Genomic DNA, 22187 nt, shown 5'->3' on the forward strand with positions numbered 1-22187 from the left:
AGAGTGCAAATCTTTAAAACTAGAAGTCATGTTGCTAGTTTCTCTAAAAGTTGACCATTTCAAATTTGGGTGAACACCCAGGGTTATTTTGCTTCATGTTCTGCTCTCCTTGGCCACATTGTCCTCCATGCTGTTTCTCAACCACTGAGCACATTTCCTGCTTCAGGCCTGCTGAAACTGCTAGTTCCTCTGTGTCAAACACTCCTTCACACAACCCATAGCTCCCTCATTTCCTTCAGGTCTCTATTGAAAAGTTGTCTCCTAAGGAGACCTTGCTTGGTTGCCCTGTGTAAACTTACACACAAACACATACCCAACGGTTTCAGTTTCTTCTCTGCTTTATTATTATTCTTTACCACTTGCCATTAACATACTGACAAACCTTTGCAATAATTATTTAACACTACTATCTTGCTCTCAGGACCACATCAACCATTTTAGGAAAAGAAGAGTAGAGTTTGCTGTGTGAATTAAACCGCATAACCAAAACTTTTTCTCCTCCTTCTCACTATTTCTAAACCACCTCTACTCCTGAGATTGCTGGGGGCTGCCCCAAGACATAAAACACAGACTTCTCAGCAGATCATCTCCTTACAAACAATAACATTCATGCCTCCCCAGAGTTCATTATCTCACATTTGTAACTGCTTAACCTTCCAAAGGTCATGTTTACCATTTTGTGGGCTACTTAGCTCATAATGTCCACAAATAAGTATATTGGTTTTGAATTAGCTTAAGAGTTAACAAAGAATATAATAATTATGTTGAAATCTTAAATGTCTTTAAACATAAACATTCAAATAAAAAATCATAATAACAATTCGAGTAACTGTTTGAATATCCTAAAATATTTGTTAAGTGCTGTGTATGCAGTATCATTAAAATAATATGACTTTTCATAGAACACTTACTAAGTTTTCTGGGAAGTACTCCTTTGCCATCTGCCTTTAAGCAGAACCTAACATTAAAGCTGTGGGGAAAAAAAAAAAAACATACATAAATCCTATAACCCAGTTTAGACATATTTTTTATTATCATCCACATCTAATATTTCTAATACATAGTTTGTATTGTGAAGCCTTACATCTTTCTTCATGTCTTAATATTATTCTAAAAACATGAAACTCTATACGCTAACCTAACTCATCCTTCAGTAATTTAAGCACACTTCCTTTCATGGTACCTTGATGAGAAAAAGAGAAAGAATATCCTAACTTCCTCTCAAGCTTATAGAACCTGTTGATAAATCTAAAGGAGGGAAATGACAGTTCAGATTTTTATTTATTTATTTATTTATTTATTTTGAGACAAGAGTCTCACTCTGTTGCCCAGGCTGGAGTGCAGTGGCATGATCTCAGTTCACTGCAACCTCTGCCTCCTGAGTTCAAGCAATTCTCCTGCCTTAGCCTCCCGAATAGCTAGGATTACAGGCATGCACCACCACACCTGGCTAATTTTTGTATTTTTAGTAGAGATGGGGTTTCACCACGTTGGCCAGGCTGGTCTCAAACTGCTGACCTCAGGTGATTCGCCTGCCTGGGTCTCCCAAAGTGCTGGGATTACAGGTGTGAGCCACAGTGCCTAGCCGACAGTTTAGATTTTAAAAACTGTCCCATTGATAGAAGGGCCCACCAGAGCTTTCTTTAATTAGCAATCTCCTTTACAGCAGTGTTCTTCACAATTTATTAGCAGGTTTTGAAATCAGTTGAATGGGTTGTGTTCAGCATCTTAAGAAAAAAAAAATTTTTTTTTTTTTTGAGACGGAGTCTCGCTCTGTTGCCCAGGCTGGAGTGCAGTGGCGTGATCTTGACTCACTGCAAGCTCCGCCTCCCGGGTTCACGCCATTCTCCTGCCTCAGTCTCCCGTGTAGCTGGGACTACAGGTGCCCGCCACCACGTCCGGCTAATTTTTTGAATTTTTAGTAGAGATGGGGTTTCACCGTGTTAGCCAGGATGCTCTCGATCTGCCTGTCTTGGCCTCCCAAAGTGCTGGGATTACAGGCTTGAGCCACCGCACCCGGCAAGAAAATTTTTTTAATAAATAAAACTGATTTAGGTATCGAAGGTAAGTATGATTTTCTGAAATGCTTGATTTAATTACTTTTATGTGTTTATAATGCAAAATGTATTTCTTACTATGTGCCATACTCAAAAATCATATGATGTTACTGCTCTAGTTAGTACATTTGAAGCCTTTGAATTACTAACATAATTAGAAGCAGATTATTGGCAATTTCACAGAGGTATGCAGGGTAGAAAAGCAGTAAAACTTACAGCAAAATCTTGAAAACAACTTCACTGCCAATCAATAAAAATGAAGGGAAAATATTACTGAATTTTTAATGTAATCCAATTAAAGAAATGAAAATTTCAAAACTGTAATAACTATAACAATAATACAAAAATATTCAAAAACAAATTCAGGAAAAATATCTTTAATTGACTCTTTTGAAGTAAAATTTTTCTATATAACAATCATTTTCTCCTTGATCATAAGTCCTCTGCAACTTTTCTGTGTAAGTGAGGAACATGAATAGTGTTTCCCAAAGTAGGAACTCATGAGTGACTACTCATGGTGATTTTGGTAGTATATGGGTCAAGATTTTTCATTAGTTTTATATTTACATTGGTATGTATGAGAAAGATACTCGTTTCTACATTTTGCTTTTAAGTACTGTGAAGTGAAGCATGAGACAACTTAAAAAATATCTATAATAAAAATAGAGCAAAAATTACTGAAGTAGCATACAAATGACAAAGATGAGAGAAAGAATGGAGTAGAGAAGAATTCAGACATTTAACTTATGAAAAAATATTATATTTTTCTTTGGAAATTAGTAAAGGAATAAGCAGAAAATATATTAGAGGAAAATAATTTTTTTCAAACAGCTGCTGTTCACAGATATTAAATCTGAAAAACAAGATATCTTTTAAAAATTTAAGTGTTCACGGGCCTGTTTGGAATTACATATAAATGAACTGAGATCTTATTAGCTTTTCTTTCTTTTTGAAAATATTCATTGACCATACATAATTCTTTAAAAATTAATTTCATACTAATTTACAGAGTATCTTTACAGCTCTTTTTTGGAGCACTATTTCTATAATCCAATTTATAACATGAAAATAGAGTATAAGGCTAGGTGCAATGCCTCACGCTTGTAATCCTAGCACTTTAGGAGATTGAGGCAAGATGACTGCTTGAGCACAGCAGTCTTCGAGACCAATCTGAGCAATATAGGGAGACCCCATCTCTACAAAAAATTTTAAAAATTAGCCGGGTATGGTGCCACACGCCCGTAGTACCAGCTACTAGAGAGGCCAAGGTGGAAGGATCACTTAAGCCTGGGAGGTCGAGGCTACAGTGAGCTGTGGTTGTGTCACTGCACTTCGGTCTGGGCAACAGAGGCAGACCTTGCTTCAAATAAAAAAGAATAGAAAAAACAGTATACTCACAGAAACTGTTTTAGCAATATTTCAGCCCTACCACCTTCACTTTTCAATTGTTCTTACAATGCCTGAACAATAATCACAATAATAACTATTATTAAACAAATACCCTTACCAGGAAACTTTGAGAGCTGTTCCAGGCAGTGAGCAGGTTTTATTGTCTTGATTCAAAATGCTAGGGTACACTTCAAGACCAGCATTTACAGTGATAACTGGTCTGGCCCTAGTGGGGGAAAAAAAGAAGATGAAGAAAAAAGTTATTTAAAAAGTTAGGTTGATCGAAATATTTTGGTTCATATTCACTACATATATAGTACAATGTCTACTAAAAGTATTGTCTGTAATAGTAAAAGGAACAGGAACAACATAACTGTAGGTGATCAAATGTCTCAGTTGCCCAGAACTGTCCTAATTTTAGCACAGAGACTCCTGCATCCTGAGAAATCGCTCAGTTCCAGGCAAAGTGGGACAATGGCTGACCTACATGAATTCAGTCACTAAAGCAGAATGGCTAAATAAGTTGTGAGATATCTACCAAATTCACTGCACTACCATGGAGAAAATGAGTGCAATGACCTCTACGACATAACCAACATATAGTTTTAGTGAGAGAGAAAAAAAAAAACCCAAAATGTACAAAGGATGTCTACTGATATACATACATACATAATATGATTTTTTAACGCATAGAATATTTCTAATAGAAGAAACAAATAAATTACTAGCTGGTGTGAGGGAAAACTTTTTTTATATACCCTTCTTGTACTGTTTGCATTTTTACCACATACATTATATAATTAACAGCAATTTAAAAAACTAAAAACAACAAATTAAAATAAATACAGTTTTCCTGAGTTCAGATACACAGGTTGAAATCCTATACAAAGATACAGCTGGCTCAAGTCAATCAATATGCCTGTCTCAAAATGATAAATCTCTGAAATCTGTTAAGTATTGTATAGTTACAATTACCATAGTATAGAGTTATTGTATAGTATACAATTAAATTGACCTATCACAAACTCTACCCAGCACTAACGTTAGTGTTTCTGCCATGTATAAACTCAGATCATAGATACGTAAACATCTTAACTACCTGGGATGCCAACTGATATTCTAAGTCAAGAGGAAATGATAAAATGCAGAGAATAACTGGGGATATATAAGAAATTGGGAAATAGAAATATATAAGTTCATACATATTGCTCTAATAAAAATATTCATTTCGGGTTTCATTAGATGCTAACCTTGTGGTCAGAGAATACCAAGACATAAGCATGAGGTTAATTTCCTGCTTCTTATAGGAAAATGTAAACCCAGACAATTTTTAGGGAGATTAAAACTACAGGAGAATACTTTGAACATAATTTAAAAGACAAAGAAGGGGCGGGCATAGTGGCTCACCCCTGTAATCCCAGTACTTTGGGAGGCTGAAGCGCGTGGATCACTTGAGGCTAGGAGCTCAAGACCAGCCCAGGCACCATGGCAAGACCCTGTCTCTATCAAAAATACATAAAATTAGCCAGGTGTTGTGGCACATGCCTGTAGTCCCAGCTACTCGGGAAGCTGAGGCATGAGAATCACTAGGACCTGGGAGGCAAAGGTTGCAATGAGCCAAGATTGCACCACTGTACTCCAGACTGGGCAAACAAAACAAAACAAAAAAAAAGACAGACGTTCTAGTGTTCAATAGCACCACAGATTGACTATAGTTAACAATAATTTATTGCACATTTCAAAACAGCTGGCTGGGCATAGTGGCTCATGACAGTAATCACAGCACTTTGGGAGGCTGAGGTGGGTGGATCACTTCACGCTAGGAGTTCAGGACCAGTTTGGCCAACATGGCAAAACCCTGTCTCTACTAAAAATACAAAAATTAGCCGGTGTGGTGGCATGTGCCTGTAACCCCAGCTACTTGGGAGGTCGAGGCATGAGAATTGCTTGAACCCAGGGGCAGAGGTTCCAGGGAGCCGAGATGGTCCCATTGCAACGAAACTCTGTCTCCAAAGAAAAGAAAAAATCAAAATAGCTACAAGAGAGGCTAGAAGAGAGGATTCTGAATGTTCCCAACACAAACAAATGATAAATGTTTGAGATGATGGATATCCTAATTACTCTGATTTGATCATTACATTGTATGAATGTATCAAAATATCACATGTACCCCATAAATATGTGCAATTATTACATATCAATAAAAATAATACTATTTGCCTGCAGCAAATCATGAATAGAAATGACAAATTTTATCATTATTTCAAGAAAATTAAACTAAAATTCAAATACTGACAGTTAAAAAACATTCAAATAATTCAGAATATTCCTATATTACAGGATACAGAAAATGCTCACCTGTATAAGATAGCTCGATCTACACCAAAAGCTCCTACAATTAAGTCTTAAGAAAGGTGGAAAAACATGTTAATAATGATAATCGTTTTTAAAATGTATATACCATTCTGTAAAATTTTCAGTGAACATAAAAAGGCTTGAACATAGTCACAAAACTATTCATTAAGAGGTTGTAAGATATTATATAAAAGGCTAAAATATATAAAAACTGTAAACAAATTACCATCAGTGGAAAACGCTTATTATAAAGTAGACTTTCACCTAGGTGGAGATAAATCTTTTAAATGAATATTTAGTAAAAAGTAGCAATGATAAGCATGCACCTGCCAAATACACATACTGCCAAAGGAAAAAGCTTTATAGATGCCTGTGGATTTTACAATCTTACTATAAAATTTATTTTCTATTTCCTATATATATGTGTATATACATATAAATATAAAATATGATAGCAGATAGCACTCAAATCAGCAAGAATGAAACGCATTAGTTTTCATATGCCACTGGTTCAACTGGTTCACAGTGCAGAAAAAGACAAACGAGAGCTCTATCTCACAGTATACCCAAGCTAAATTCAAGGAAGTCTTTTCTAAACAGAAAAGCACATGAAAAAAACATAAAAACAGAGAGATTTGATTACATAAAAGTTTAAAACTTTATGCTCAAAATGCAAATGTGACAAACTAGAAAATACATACAAGCGTTAAGGAGTTAATATTCGCAACATTTAAGTTACTGTGAAAATTTAAAAAAAAAAAAGGAATGAATAAAGAAAAACAAAATACCATCCCAGTAGCAAAGAAGAAAAAAAGACACAAAAAGGAAATTCACAGAAGTAAATATGTATATACACAAATAACAACATGAGGTGGATTCTTAACTATACATTAGCTTATTAGTAAAAATAATCATTTTTATTTGTGTATAGTGAAGAACCAACCTCATGGCCGGGCATGGTGGCTCATGCCTGTAATCCCAGCACTTTGGGAGGCTGAGGCAGGCAGATCACGAGGTCAGGAGTTTGAGACCAGCCTGACCAAGACCAGCCTGATCAACAAGGTGAAACTCCATCACTACTAAAAATACAAAAATTAGCCAGGTGTGGTGGCGCCTGCCTGTAATCCCAGCTACTCAGGAGGCTGAGGCAGAAGAATCGCTTGAACCCGGGCCGTGAAGTTTGCAGTGAGCTGAGATCACACCACTGCACTCTAGCCTGGGTGACCGTGCGAGACTTTGTCTCAAAAAAAAAAAAAAAAAAAAAAGAATAAAACGCATGCCTTATTTCTAGAATCACAAACTGTTAGTTAAAATACCCAGTCCACCTGTTATACAGTTAAAAATTATTTTAAAAGAGGCACAAGTGTGAGAAAACACTGACTCATTGACTGCTGGTGAGTGCTTTAAAAAGTTGACAAAAACTTTCCTGTGGAGGGAGTGGGATGGTAACTTGACCATGTGTATTAACAACCTTAAAAAGAGAAGTGCACACACTTGACACAGTGATTCTTGAATTTTGTCCTAATGACATAATCAGAGATATGCAAAAGAATTATAAAGAAAGATAAAAATGCCACAAAATAAGGTAAATAAGATACGATACAGCTATTTGTTACAAAAAGAAACAAAATTCATGTTTTAGAAGAATAATAAAGAAATGTTTCTGAAATGTTGAATAAAACACACTATAAACAGCATATAAAAGCATGATTTCCTTTTTAAAAAAATGTGTGTGACTGCATAGGAAAAAAATGGAAAAGATATGCTTTGATGTATTTTCTAAAAGTTCTATAATAAATATATTGCATTTATAACAAAAAAACTCTAAAATAATATTAATTTATGATAATCAACTTCATGTCTTATTTCTGGAAACAGACCAACATACTTGTATACTGAGCTCATATTAAGTGTTTCAACACAAATGTCATCTAAATTTTCTACACTATATTTCATTTAAAGAAAAGATCTATTTTGATCCTAGATACATTTATAATGCTGCAAAGTGTATAAGAACCAGAAAAAGGTCTTGCTTGCTCTATTGGACCCATGCAGGGGGCAACTTGGGCAAACTGCCTTTCTCAGTCTCTTTTTACATTCAGAAATGGTATAATAATGAGCTATAAAAATGAGCTTAAATTAACTCATGCATTAATTCCTAGCACTTTGGGAGGCCACGGCAGGTGGATCGCTTGAGCGAGTTTGAGACCAGCCTGAGCAACATGGCAAAAACCACTCTTTACAAACCATACAAAAAGTAGCCAGGCATGCTGGTGTGTGCCCTTAGTCCCAGATACTCAGGAGGCTGAGGTGGGAGGATGGCTTCAGCCCAGAAGGTGGAGGCTGCAATGAGCCAAGATTGTGCCACTGTACTCCAGCCTGGGCAACAGAGCCATACCTTGTCTTAAAAAAAAAAAAAAAATCATAACTATTAGTCAAGTACATAAATTCTACATAATTAAAAAAATTAAAAAGATAGGTAACATTAAAACAGCTTAGAATGAGCATTCAGCTTTTGTTTATAGCTTCTGTAATACTCTTCTCTGACATTTCATTAAAGACTACAGGAGAAACTCAGAGTGTACTGTATACACTCCCAGGAAAGAGAGCTGACTTTTCTTCATATCCTCTTAGGTGATGGCAGTGATGCCTTGAATATTTTAGAGGTTTGATCAACACATGAAATACTGAATTGCAATAATTTATAATATAAATCAAGAACAGTAACTAATACTATTTGCTATTAGGACTGAAAAATCTAAGGGCTCTATGTGTTGATAAGAAACCACCTGGATATCCATTTTTGTCTATATCTGTGGCTCCTTTCATTGAATAGCCAAAGCTTGGTGGCATGCTTCGAGCAGCCCACTGCCCTTCAAGGATTTGAGATGGGACTGCGTTCAAGCCCGTTGATCTTCCATTGAAGATATAAACAATTCCTTTTTTATCTTCACCCCCATATGGAGCAGCAATTGCAATATCTGTGGGGAAAAAGAGGAAGGGGAAGGAGCATGACAGAAGTAAGCAGGAGGAAAAGAAAGGGAAGAATGAAGAAGGAACGAGAGAAGAGGGGGAAGAGGGCAAGGATGAAGAGAAAAAATGTTTCAGTACTTGTAATTATTTGTACAGATCTTAATATTTATAGAACTCATTTATCATGATAAATATTAATTCAAAGTTCAGTAGGGTACTCTTTATCCACAAGCAATAATCTAATTCAAGGAAACTCAAGCAAAACTGTACAGAAAAGACATTAATTTAGAGCCAGATCATCTGGCTCTGACCTTAAACAAATCACCTAAACTTTCTGTACCACACCACAAATGCTTCCTCGTTAAAACTAGGAGGTAGGGGATGGGAGAAGGATACATCAAAAGATTCATCTAAAGTTTATTTTCACTCTCAAAATTCTAGTTAATTTATTTACGGATGGTATTGTTTTTTCTGAACAGAAGCCAATCTGCTCAGAAATTTGAAAGTTGTGACTTCATCTTGATCTTGCTCAACTTACACTGAAAGAAGATAAATGAATAATATTTTAAATCTTTAAAAAACCCCAAACACCAAATGATCTTTTCTACCTCTAAAATATATCACCAATCTGCCCACTTCTCTCTGCTGCTGCTGCCACCCTAGACAAGTCATTGCCGTATTTTGCTTTTAAACAGCCTTTTAAGAGGCCTCGCACTTCTACCCTGGCCTCGATAACTTTCTCTTCTAAAGGGCCAAACACTCACCGTATCATGTCACACCCCTCCCCTTCTTAAAATCCTTCAATTAGTTCCCCAAGCATTTAGAGTAAGTTCTAAACCCTGTCTGGTATTTCCATTATTTAGTATGCAAATCTCATTCCTCTCCCCATCCCTACCCCCACACCACCCAGTTTTTTACCCTTATTTACTCTTCACAGCAATCCTGGCCTTTTTTTCTGTTTCTTAAACACACCAAGCTAGTTGCCAACTATGGACTTATATTTGCTGTTCTCTCTGCCTTAACAGCTTTTGCTCCAGAGCTTTTACAACTCTACTCCTTCTATTTGTCCAAATGATAGATCAATGTCATTGACATTAGATCAGACGTCATTCTGTCAGCAAGCTATTCCCTACCTACCCTATGCAGCAGTGCACCACCTCTCTCAACCCCCTACTTTCTCTATCACCCTCTCTATCCCAAAACTCTTATTATATTACCTTGCCTTCCAAAAAAAATCTACCATCTTTATCACTATCTGGATTTTCCCATTGTTTACTTATTCAATGACCACACAAAATAAGTAAGCTATAGAACATAAGCTTCCTGAGACCAAGGACATGTCGTATCTTGCCTATCACAGACTCTAAGTACCAGCCATAACAAATTGCCTCAACTTCCTTAATGTACTCGAGCTGTCTCATAGCTCCTTAATAAGCCATGCCTCACTGTCTCATGGCTCCCCTGAAACATCGACACCTTGATAACTCACCCTTTATATGAGACCATTAAGCCTGGGATCTCAAACACTGATGATCACATTGAGGTGCTTTTTTTTTTTTTTTTTTAACACATATATGCTGTCCCCATTGGATGCTGAGTTGCTGAGTTTCTTAAAGACATGAGTAGACTCTGATTTATGCTCATTTCTACCACCTAGAAGAGTGCCTGGCTTGCAGTAAATACCAACTAAGAATTTGTTATCCTTAAAAATGAGTACCTCAGTTATGTAAAAATATTCTTTTTATCCTTTTTTAAGCCTTAAAAGGTAAGTTGGCCGGGTGCAGTGGCTCATGCCTATAATCCCAGCATTTTGGGAGGCCAAGGCAGGTGGGTCACGAGGTCAAGAGATCAAGACCATCCTGGCCAACATGGTGAAACTCCATCTCCACTAAAAATACAAAAATTAGCCAAGCGTGGTGGTTGGTGCCGGTAGTCCCAGCTACTCAGGAGGCTTAGGCAAGGGAATTGCTTGAACCCGGGAGGTGGAGGTTGCAGTGAGCCAAGATGGTGCCACTGCATTCCAGCCTACCGACAGAGCGAGACTCTGTCTAAAAAAACAAAACAAACAAAAAAAAAAAACAAAGATAAGCATAACTTCTATAACTTCTATACTGACAGATGCATTAATAAAGTATTTATTAAAACAGGCTGGCCATGGTAGCTCATGCTTTAATCCTATCACCTTTGGAGGCCTAGGCAGCCAGATTGCTTAAGCCCAGGAGTTTGAGACCAACTTTGGCAACATGGCAAAGCCCCATCTCTACAAAAAATACAAAAATTAGCCATGCATGGAGGCGCACACTGGTAGTCCCAGCTACTTGGGAGGGTAAGGTAGGAGAACTGCTTGAGCCTGGGAGGTTGAGTCTGCAGTGAGCTGTGATCGTACCACTGCACTCCAGCTTGGGTGACAGAGGAAGACCCTGTCTCAATAAATAATAAAAATATAAAGTATTTGTTAAAATATAATTTTCCAACAAAAGATGGCTCCAATGTTGAGTGACTGTTTAATAAAAATTATCTGTAACTTTCTAAACCCTTCATTATTTTATACATGTTAATCATCTTCTCTCTTCGCTATCATCTGTCGAGTCTGGAAGATCCTACACCTTCATACAATCAATTTCTTCCTTTGATCATTTTAGTTGCTCTTTCCTGTTTTTCTTTATTTCCTCTGCTTTTCCTGGAAGACTACTGATAAAAACTGCACATAATTACCTTTGGGCTATATAAAATTTTGGAACATAACTTTATTGTTTTGTTTTCAATATCCCTCTTGATGATGCCTAGGGTGCGGGTAGGTGGAAAGAGAGGAATATAGGAATACAGGAGCAATAACACTTAATGTCTTCATGTATGAACAACAACAAAAGATCTAACTTTATAACTAACAGAGCATATATATGCATAATGTAACTATATTTACACATATGTATTAAATACTATACATAAATATAGCTCAGATAATTTTTCACTAAAGACATTATCATTCACAGTCTACTATTTGGTACAGTAAGACCCAAGGAGAAACCTTGGAAGAGATTTTGGTTAGATCATAATAATGAGAAAACTTTCTTTAAAGTAACTGGAATAACATCAAGATAAGGTGACAGCAAACATGACCAGGCTTCCCAGAAAAACTGGGAGACAAGAGGCTCAGCTATGTAGCAAAGAATTCATTAACTTTATTCATGGTGGAACCTCAAACTTAGCCCTGTGTTTCCTATGTAGTTTTTGTTATGATTAAGTAATGATTTGGTCTGTTCTATAGTGTTCTTTTCACATTTTATTATGAACTTCATACCATAGCTCCATTTGATTTATGCTAAGTTCTCTTGGCGGCAAAAATCTTCAAGCCTCTATTTTAGGTAGTAGATGTACCTCTGAGTAGATGTTCCGTACCACTGAAACTTCTATGGTTGGCCAGGCACAGTGGCTCACATCTGTAATTCCAGCACTTCGTGCTGCTGAGGCAGGAGGATCACTTGAACTCAGGAGTTAGAGACCAGCCTGGGTAATATGGCAAGACCTCAGCTCTACTAAAAATCAAAAAAATTAGCAGGGCATGGTGGTAGGAGCCTGTAGTCCCAGCTACTCAGGAGGCTGAAGTGGGAGGATCTCTTGACCCTGGGAGGTCGAAGCTGCAGTAAGCCATGATTGCACCACTGCATTCTAGCCTGGGGGACAGTGAGACGCTGCCTCAAAAATAAAAATAAAAATTAAAAATTAAAAATAAAAAAAAGAAAGAAACATCTAGGATTAATCTTCCAGATGACACTTCTAGTAAATGACATCACCTACCCACAAGACAGGTGTGAAATCTTGAGGGCAAACAACATTTACCTTTCCACTACTATTTGAGACATACAACAAGTCATCTGTATTTTTAAAGTTTTCTTCTTAATGTATACCTTTCCTTCAAGTTTTAAGGGGGCATATGCTTACTATACTGTTGATTACACAAACTAGTTCAACTATCCATTCTGTGATCTCTAGAAAGGTTTTTAATAGATTTTTTTAAAAAATTCTTGGTAATTTGTAACCAATATTTCATGTTTCTGAAAAGAATTCTAAAGTAAAAGCTAACTTTCCTTTTTAAAGATATCGACAACTATTCAAATGGTACTATTGTAAAAGAATAGGCTTATACTTTTAATATGCCACCACGAAGGGAGATATAACATCCCTCAGAACATTTTGGACAGCTACAACAAAGTTATGGCTTTAAAATTATTAATGGGAAATCATATCTTTGAGGTATGCATTAGTCAGCATTGCCTTGACAATGTGCCTAGAAGCATTTTTTTTAACACTTGTAGCCAAATGAACAGAAGAGGGCACTGCTACTAAGCAGGATGCAGAAACACATAAAGCCACCAGCTAGCAGGAGGTGCCAGGTTCATTTCAGAAAGTAATCATTCTGACCTTCTGATTTGAGGCTGAGTGAATAATAACTCATGAGAGTCAATTTTTGAAATCTTTGCTCTGATTTTTAAAGAAAAATAGCAATCTGTCTTTCAATTTGGTGTGTTACTCACTGACACACAATCCACCTTTCCAGGAAGGAGATTTGCTTGTGTAGACTCCTACAGATGGAGTTACAGGACTTTTCCAGGTGGACACAGATAATCAGGGACCTGCAGCTACTAAACTTCGATCTTACCATTGAAACCATCCTGGTCCAGATCTCCCAAAGGAGCTATGGCACTGCCAAACCGTGCAAAGACCTCAAACCCATTCAGCTTTGTTGTCTGGAAGTCTCCTGAAGCTCTCTGTAGAGACACTGAGACCTGCCCCACCTCCTGGAGTTTGCCATCAGAGCCACGATCCATGAAGAGAGGTGCTCCAATAAACACATCTGCATAACTAAAAGAACAGAATCTTCTCATCTGGTTACAACATCAAATTTCGTATCTTAGTACGCATTTTCTTTCTTATTACAACTCACTTTTCCTCTTTCTGCATCTCTCACACCCACAGTGAAACACAGAATGATTACCAGAGCACCCATTTCAAACTGAAACCTTCCTTTAATTCTTTTAAGAAACTATGAGTAATTCATACAATTATTTGTTCACGTTATAAAAGCTACTGAAAAAAACAGAACATACATAGAGGTTTTCTTTTTTTTTTCTATTCTATTTTATTTTATTTTATTTTTGAGACAGAGTCTCACTCTATCTCCCAGGCTGGAGTGCAGTGGCGCGATCTCGGCTCACTGCAAGCTCCGCCTCTGGGGTTCATGCCATTCTCCTGCCTCAGCCTCCAGAGTAGCTGGGACTACAGGCGCCCACCACCATGCCCGGCTAATTTTTTGTATTCCTAGTAGAGACGGGGTTTCACTGTGTTAGCCAGGATGGTCTCGATCTCCTGACCTTGTGATCCGCCCACCCTGGCCTCCCAAAGTGCTGGGATTACAGGCATGAGCCACCACGCCCGGCCACAAACATAGAGAGGTTTTCTAGAATTCATGATTAAGGTTGCTTCAAATTGTTTCCTTAAACAGAAGGATTAGCAGAAAAGGAATACAAAAACAGCAGAAAAAAATGTTTAGTTTGAGTAAAATATTCACAAACATGAGAAGATAACTTTCTGGAAACATTTTTTTAAACTTACTCATCTCCATTAATGTCAGTGGCAGCTACAGAAAACCCGAAATATGCAGCCATCTGGATGAAAAGATGAAAATGAAATGTTTATATTTCATTCAATTAGTTTAGACAATTAACATTCGTAATATATGTACCAAATAGAAAGGGTTATTTTTTTTCTCTGCATATAGTGCTTCAATCTAAATGTCTTATCTTTTGTTTATTCTACCAACACAATGACAATCAGGTAATGAGGCTTGTTGTTTTCCTAAACAGAATATATTCCTAGGACACAATATATTACATGTATATCATTCCAGTGTTGTTGACATATGACATTTAAGTCTAACGACTATCAATTCTCCTTCCTAGGCCTACCCTATTATCTCCCTTTCTCTCCATTCCCAAAACATACCAGACACAAGCACACTAACAAAAATATATAGTCACAGACAAATGTTGTGATTGAAACCAACAAGTTTTATACGGATGCCTATGTCATGAGGATAATAAATAATTATTCATAATAGATAATAATTGGCTCCCCTATGTGAAACTACTACTACTGTTTAAAAATTACTATTTGGAAAGATATTAAAAGGAGCTCATTTTTGTGTCATAGCTCTATCGATTACTTGCCACATGGTTTTGCTTTTGAATCACACACAGTACAAATGTGTTTGGGTTTATTATGAGCTTATAATGCACAGGGAGCCGAAATGTCCTTTTCCCTACCACAGGACACCACTGGCTTTCATAAGGTGAGCAGCTTAGCTGTACATAAATGTGAAAAAGGCAAGCTCTAAGAGAGCTCAAAGTGCAAAACAAAACTAAAAGAGATGACAGATTAAATACAAAGTAAGGTGAAAAATGAGTCAACAAACCAAACAAGGAAAGTTAGCAATGCTTCTCAAATTTGATTGGCTCAGATATCAAGAGAGAATGATAAGGGAGATTCCTACATTATCTATTTTGGGTTGATACAGTGTAATTGGGAAAATGAAAGGTGTGTTCTGTTTTAAATGACAAGATCAGAGCTGGTGAAATAAAATATACTGTGTTTGGGGTACAAGGTTGATGTGCTGACTAGAATGTAACAGAATAATATTCATGGGCCTTAGTGACCTACAGTGTTTGGCTTGGAAGTGTAAAGAAAGGATGGCATTTACTGAGACACATTTTGTCCTGGGCACAATGATTCAAATGTTTTCTTTTGATTCTCACAACTGTCCCATGAGGAAGTTGCCAGCATCCCTATTTTTATAAATAAGGAACCAAATTTTCAGCAGCAAATACCTTATCCAATGCAATAACAGACTGAGCATAGAAAACCCAGGTTTGTACCCACATAAAAGCCAAGTTTCCCACTCCTCTCTAGTCACCCCCACTTCCCAATAGTGGAAGAAGAATAAAGCAAGTATCACTGACTGCATGCAGTAGGATCCAGACTCATACATGGTCACCAGACAGGAGAAGCTGCTTGAGCTGGAGAAGTCACAACTGAACAAAGGGAACACCCCTGCAGCAACCCTAACTGCCTGTCAACTGCAGGGTCCCCAGGTTGTGCATCAATCCTGACTGCCACAGAAATGGGAAGAGGTTTCTGGGGACCATGAGTCTAGTCAGTCATCCTATTAATCCTATCCCAAAGGCCAACAATCTCAACTGAACAAAAAGGCTTGAATCCCAGATCTGTAAACTTTGAGAAAGATTTTTCTCTACCTACTGTTTAAATTTTTCTTCATCATTACCAACTGATGGTATAATTTTCTGAGACATACAACAGAGAATATTATAAAATGCCTGAACTCGCAGAGAATGTCTAATACTTAAAAAGCACTAGCATTTTTTAGCTGAGAAATATCTTATTTCATGTAGTACAAATGAAGTTCACTTGTAATATCTATAATACACACCTGTGCCATGCTTTCTGTTGCATCTAATAAAATTATAAGGCATAGATCATCCTTAAAAAAGAATTTAATGTTACCAGTAAAGAAAAAGAAAGTCTTATGTGGTTTTGTGTGTATGTGATTTTATATTTTCCAAGAAAACAAAAAGGCAGACAAAAACAAGCCAAAATATCCAAATTACTTTGGCTAAAGCAAAGATGAAATATTTAAAGCCCATCTTATATGTAGAATATTAAATGTTATGGAATCATTAAATCATTCTGATACTGATACAAAGTTTTAAGACATTAAGAAACTCTGATAATAAAATATTGAGTGAAAAAGGCAGGACAAAACGAAAAATACAGAGTAAACCAATTTTTGTTTATACACACACACACAAAAGAGAAATGATAATAGTTTGACCAAAATGATGAGTTGGAAGATTTATCTATTTGATGAGATTATAGTTCACTTTTACACTTTTATATTTCACAAATTTTCTCCAATGAGTACATACTGCCTTTATAGTGGGAGAGGGCGATCATATTCTGGAAGCATACCTGATCGCCAGTAAAATTGTATATGGAGGACATGTTCTTCCCATCATAAATATAAACCTGTGAAGGAAAAACAGAAGTATATGAAATCTAGTAAAACAGAAGATAACTTAGAGATTTTTTAAAAAATACCTTCTAACTGTCCTACCATTCCCAAAGTCCTTGCTGCTCTTGGAACTCCTGAAACAAAGTCTGAAACAGAAAAACAAATTATTCATGTTTTAGGACAATACTGGAAGCTGCAGACAAGAAGTGACTATGTCAGAAAGCTTTAAGTTTTACTACTTCAGTTCAAAACAAACAATCGATTTAGAAAAATTGGTACTCTGTAATAAATAGCCCAGCATATTTAAACTATAAAATCAAAATTTACCAAATATAAATTCTTGAGGGCTCTCAAACATACACAAATAAGCCTTCAAGTCATTTGTAATACTGTTAAACAAGAATAGACAAGATAAAGTAACCTAAGAATAAAGAAAAACTAAATGTACAGTAATGAAAAATAATACAGAGCAAACTGAAGTGGGGTAGATGTGGCTGTGGCACAGAAATGTGATCAAAATCTGGTAAAGACTGTGATTCCTAAATGGAGCTCTGAAGGAAGATGGATGGACAATGAGAGGATGGGATAATAACGGTACAGAGATGGCCCAGAAGGTAGCAAAGGATGCCCAACGAAAGAAGAAACTAAGCCTCTCCCAAAGGAATGAATTTGCTGAAGGCAAGGAGGAAAACGCTAAAGAAATCACTAACAGTGTTGGGGGCTAAAAAGAAGCAGAAAGGAAAGGCACTGAAGCCAAGTGTAGCTGTCTCAATTTCAGCAGCCACTAGAGGAAGTTTAGCACAGACCTAGCCTGGACTCTCGCCAGTGTGCTAATATCTCTCTCATTTCTTCTGTTATATTCCATAACACTGGTTTAAAATTGCTTAACATTTTCTTTTTTTCATTTTTTTGAGACAGGGTCTCGGCTCTGTCACCCAGGCTGGAGTGCAGTGGCAGGTGCAATCACAGCTCATGGCAGCTTCAACCTCCTTGGGCTCTGGCGATTCTCCCACCTCAGCCTCCTGAGTATCTGGACACTGGTGTGCATCACCGCGCCCAGCTAATTTTTGTATTTTTTCTACAGGCTGGATTTTGCCATGTTGTCCCGACTGTTCTCGAACTCCAGGGCTCAAGGGATTCACTCGCCTTGGCCTCCCAAAGTGCTGAGATTACAGGCTTGAGTCACAGCACCCAGCGCTCAAACTGCTTAAAATTTTCTTTTTTTTTTTTGAGACAGGGTCTCGGCTCTGTCACCCAGGCTGGAGTGCAGTGGCAGGCGCAATCACAGCTCATGGCAGCCTCAACCTCCCTGGGCTCTGGCGATCCTCCCACCTCAGCCTCCTGAGTATCTGGACACTGGTGTGCATCACCGTGCACAGCTAATTTTTGTATTTTTTCTAGAGGCTGGATTTTGCCATGTTGTCCAGACTATTCTCGAACTCCAGGGCTCAAGGGATCCACTCGCCTTGGCCTCCCAAAGTGCTGAGATTACAGGCTTGAGCCACAGCACCCAGCCACTCAAACTGTTTAAAAATTTCAATGCCACGTGTTTCAAATGCTTAATCTAATTTTTTTAAGGATTAGATATAGTTCGAGAACTTCATACCATCTATGCCATCACCATTGAAATCTCCGACAGCCACAGAGTAACCTAAACAGGAAACCAAAGGGGAGAAGCGTCAGGACAAGTCATCTTTAACAGGTTTGCTGAGTAAGCATTCCTTGAAAATATTTTCAAGAAACTCCTTTGATTATGTAATATTTTGTCCCCTAGTCATAACAGATTCATATGTATATGATACATGAATTTTAAATGAAACAACTGAGTTAAATACTCAAATAGGCTATTTTATTATAAAACTACAATTGTCTTACTAACTTTACAAAGGAGTCTGTTAAAAACGGCAAATTTACAATTCATCAAAAAGAATCAACAAATAAATTCTCTTAGCAAGTACTATTTCTGTCATATATTACTTGTTTTAATATATCAGAAAGAAATTTAAAGAGAGAACACATGTTAATAAGTCCTAAAAACCAAAACTTTTATTTAACATCATGAATAAAACTTCAGGAGTTAGAATGCCTCCATTTGAATCTCTGAACAGCAAGTTACAAGCAAGTGACTTTGGGCAAGTTATTTTGCATCTCAGTGCCTTGGTGTTTTCACCTACAAAATGAGAATGATACAATATGCTTGACTTGTGAGGATTAAATGAGCGAATACAAATCAAGTCACCTTGAGGAATGCCCAGAACACAGTAAGCATATCTTAAAAGCTAGCTATTATTATTATCACTGCACAAATAATCGTTCTCTTCAATTTCAATTACTAAAATGTAACATAACCAAAGTACTCATTAACAATTTAAAATTGTATATTCTGTATGTTTTTAAAAATCCTAATCTATTTCACATAAAATATTTTTCTGCTTAAAAGACCATAAGCAGATAAAAGCAAATACACCACAATTCCAAAAATGAACAAATTTTGGTTTTACCTACCCAAATAACTGTCATCGAAAATAGCTTGTGCAGTCCGAGTTGCTAATTGGTTATTATACTTGATGCTGTAAACATTGGGGTCATATTTAGATACGATTTCTGCCACTTGATCTGAAATAAGCTGACCTAAAAAGAAGTATATATATTTATATAAAAAATAAATAACCTTCAAATGGGATCTTTATGATTTTATGATGCAGATAATGTACCTGCATGAAATAAAACAATATTAGATATTAGTACTTCTAATTATTAGCCTTACATAATTCTCCTTGATCATACTCAATTTGAAAATGGATATTCTTAACTTAAAATTATTTCTGTTTAAGCCAGTACTTAAAATCAGTCTCTGTTAATAAAATTTTAAGAAAACAGGATTTGTCTTAAACCACTAGAAAGCAATGTTAAATATATGGAATAATGAAATCAAGGCTATCACCCAACTAACCCATTAAAACATGAAAAATTCACTGAAACAATACTGTTACCTTTATAATCAGAATGATTGGTTCAATTGATATCTTTTTAACTAGTAATTTAAACATCTTTAGGAAACAACCTGAATGGATGAGTTCACCTTTGTTCACAACCTTGTTATTAAGCAGACAAGAAATCTAGATGACTACACAAAAATCAGCTTGCCCTTCATGCCAAGAAAGCATAGCTGGTTTATTACATGTTGTCTCCACAATATGGATACAATAATCTCTTATCATTCCTGCTGTTTTAGAAAGAAATGTGTAACAGCTAACATTTTCAGTCCTGTTCCCATCTGTTCAGTCACAGAGATTGAATCTACAGGACAGAAACACTTTCTCTGTCTTGATCGCTACTTCATCACCTGGGCTTAAGCAGTACCAAGAACATACGAAATTCAATAAACATTTCCTGAATCGAAGAACAGAGGAAAATTCACTATTTCTTCTGAATAAAACATTCTTTTCTCCATTCTAACAACTACAATTCTGAGATCTGTGGAAAAATTCATTCTAATGTACTTATTCAGGGTGACATCTGCTGATTTTAATGTTATTAAAACAAAATACTATCTGCCAATTCACTGAGTCTGCTAGCTATATATTACATAAAACTTGTAATACAATTTTAATAAATATATTAATAGTACCTCTGTCCTAATTTATTACTGTATCTTAATTGTTGCACATTCCTATTTATTAATATTACTCTCATTTATGCAATACCCATGGCATTAAAAAATAGTTCATACATGTTCACAGCTATATCTCTTAAAAAGACAAAGTTAACAAGTAGTCCTAACTGAGAATCACAAAATTTAGCTTCCTTGACAGTTTTGGTTCCCAGGCATCCTCATCAGATACTTCCTTCCCCTCCACTGAATGACACAGTCAGCAATAAAGAAGAAAAATAAATCTGTATTTCTATATCTTAACTAGAAAGTATTAATATCCCCTACTTTCTCATATGTACTTTAGAACTGCTATTTTTGTTGTAAAACAGTAAAACTCAATTATAATTTTTCTAAATCATTTTATTTCCCAATAGATGTATAATCCATAGAAATTCCAATTTTTCAGTTTTGCTATGTTTTAGAAAGAGACAGGGATCACATTCTGATCCCTGTCTGTGATGCCTTAATTTTGTCTTTTTTTATTCCCTCCTTTGCCCTCCCTTTCAACATTTCACTTATTCCTATTTTTCATTCCTTCTCATTCTCCTTCCATCCTGTCATCCTCCAGTAAATCTCCTTCTTTAGCTTCCCTCTCCACAAGGCAAAAGCAAGCATGAGTTTTTCTACAAAGAAGCAATTCAGGAAAGCATAGTGTAGAATACAGGAGTAAAATTTGAAACTTTCAAATCAATATAGTCAAAGGATTTCTAATTCTTCCAAACACTGACAATGCTTGAATATCAGAATGCTAATACAAAATAGTTCAACTTATAAATAGTACTTTTTAGCAGAAACTAAATATGTCAATATATTAATGAGATAAATAATTGTATATCTCTAATGATACACAAAGAAAGCAAATATTTAGTTACCTATTTTCAAACTGTCAGCAATAATCTGTTGTACATATGTTCGAATGGTAATTTAATTAGGCCTCCCAGAATGACTGAAGAATAATATAATAATGTATCTTTATATCAATGCCAGTTTAATATTTTTTAAAAACCTAATAAGATCCTCTAATTTTATTTTATTTTATATATATTTTTTGAGACAGTGTCTCTCTGTTGCCCAGACTGGAGTACAGTGGTATGATCTTGGCTTACTACAACTTCCTCCTCCTGGGTTCAAGTGATTCTCCTGCCTCAGCCTCCTGAGTAGCTGGGATTACAGGCCCACACCACCATGCCCAGCTAATGTGTGTATTTTTAGTAGAGACGGGGTTTCACCATGTTGGCCAGGTTGGTCTCTAACTCCTGACCTCAGGTGATCGCCTACCTTGGTCTCCCAAAGTGTGGGGATTACAGGCGTGGGCCACCACACCTGGCTTTATTTTTTTATTTTTTATTTTTTTGGCAGAGACAGGGTCTGACTTTGCTGCCCAGGCTGGTTGTGAACTCCTGGCTTCAAGAGAGCCTCCCGCCTCAGCTTCCCAAAGTGCTGGCATTTCAGGCATGAGCCAGTGCACCCAGCAAAAGATCTTCAATTTTTAAGAAGTCCCCAAACACCTAGAGATCATTCTCAATATCAGTAATAAGAAAAGAATCACTTAAATATCCTAACGAGCAACTTCAAAATACTTTCAAAACCTGCAACTTTTAGAATGCCACAGTTGGCCTATACAGATTGGTTTTGCACACTGCCTAATGATTGTATCATGGCCCCTAGAGTA

At 36.5% G+C, this 22187-nt stretch overlaps 1 protein-coding gene across 3 annotated transcripts in view; it reads right to left on the bottom strand.

The window, feature by feature from the left end:
- The window catches only part of ITGAV (integrin, alpha V), a 95763-nt gene that overhangs the window by 31068 nt on the left and 42508 nt on the right, over positions 1–22187 (bottom strand). For all 3 annotated transcript variants that reach the window (XM_011936495.1, XM_011936493.1, XM_011936496.1), the window contains 10 exons: positions 19366–19491; positions 18467–18511; positions 16963–17006; positions 16818–16874; positions 14388–14440; positions 13435–13637; positions 8591–8782; positions 5805–5850; positions 3565–3672; positions 912–970 (listed from right to left, as the gene is read on the bottom strand). In XM_011936495.1, coding sequence (XP_011791885.1) covers positions 912–970; positions 3565–3672; positions 5805–5850; positions 8591–8782; positions 13435–13637; positions 14388–14440; positions 16818–16874; positions 16963–17006; positions 18467–18511; positions 19366–19491 — 933 coding nt within the window. The remainder of the gene's footprint in view (positions 1–911; positions 971–3564; positions 3673–5804; positions 5851–8590; positions 8783–13434; positions 13638–14387; positions 14441–16817; positions 16875–16962; positions 17007–18466; positions 18512–19365; positions 19492–22187) is intronic.

Source organism: Colobus angolensis, unplaced genomic scaffold (genome assembly GCF_000951035.1).
Source record: "Colobus angolensis palliatus isolate OR3802 unplaced genomic scaffold, Cang.pa_1.0 Scaffold153, whole genome shotgun sequence".
Lineage (NCBI taxonomy): Eukaryota > Metazoa > Chordata > Mammalia > Primates > Cercopithecidae > Colobus > Colobus angolensis.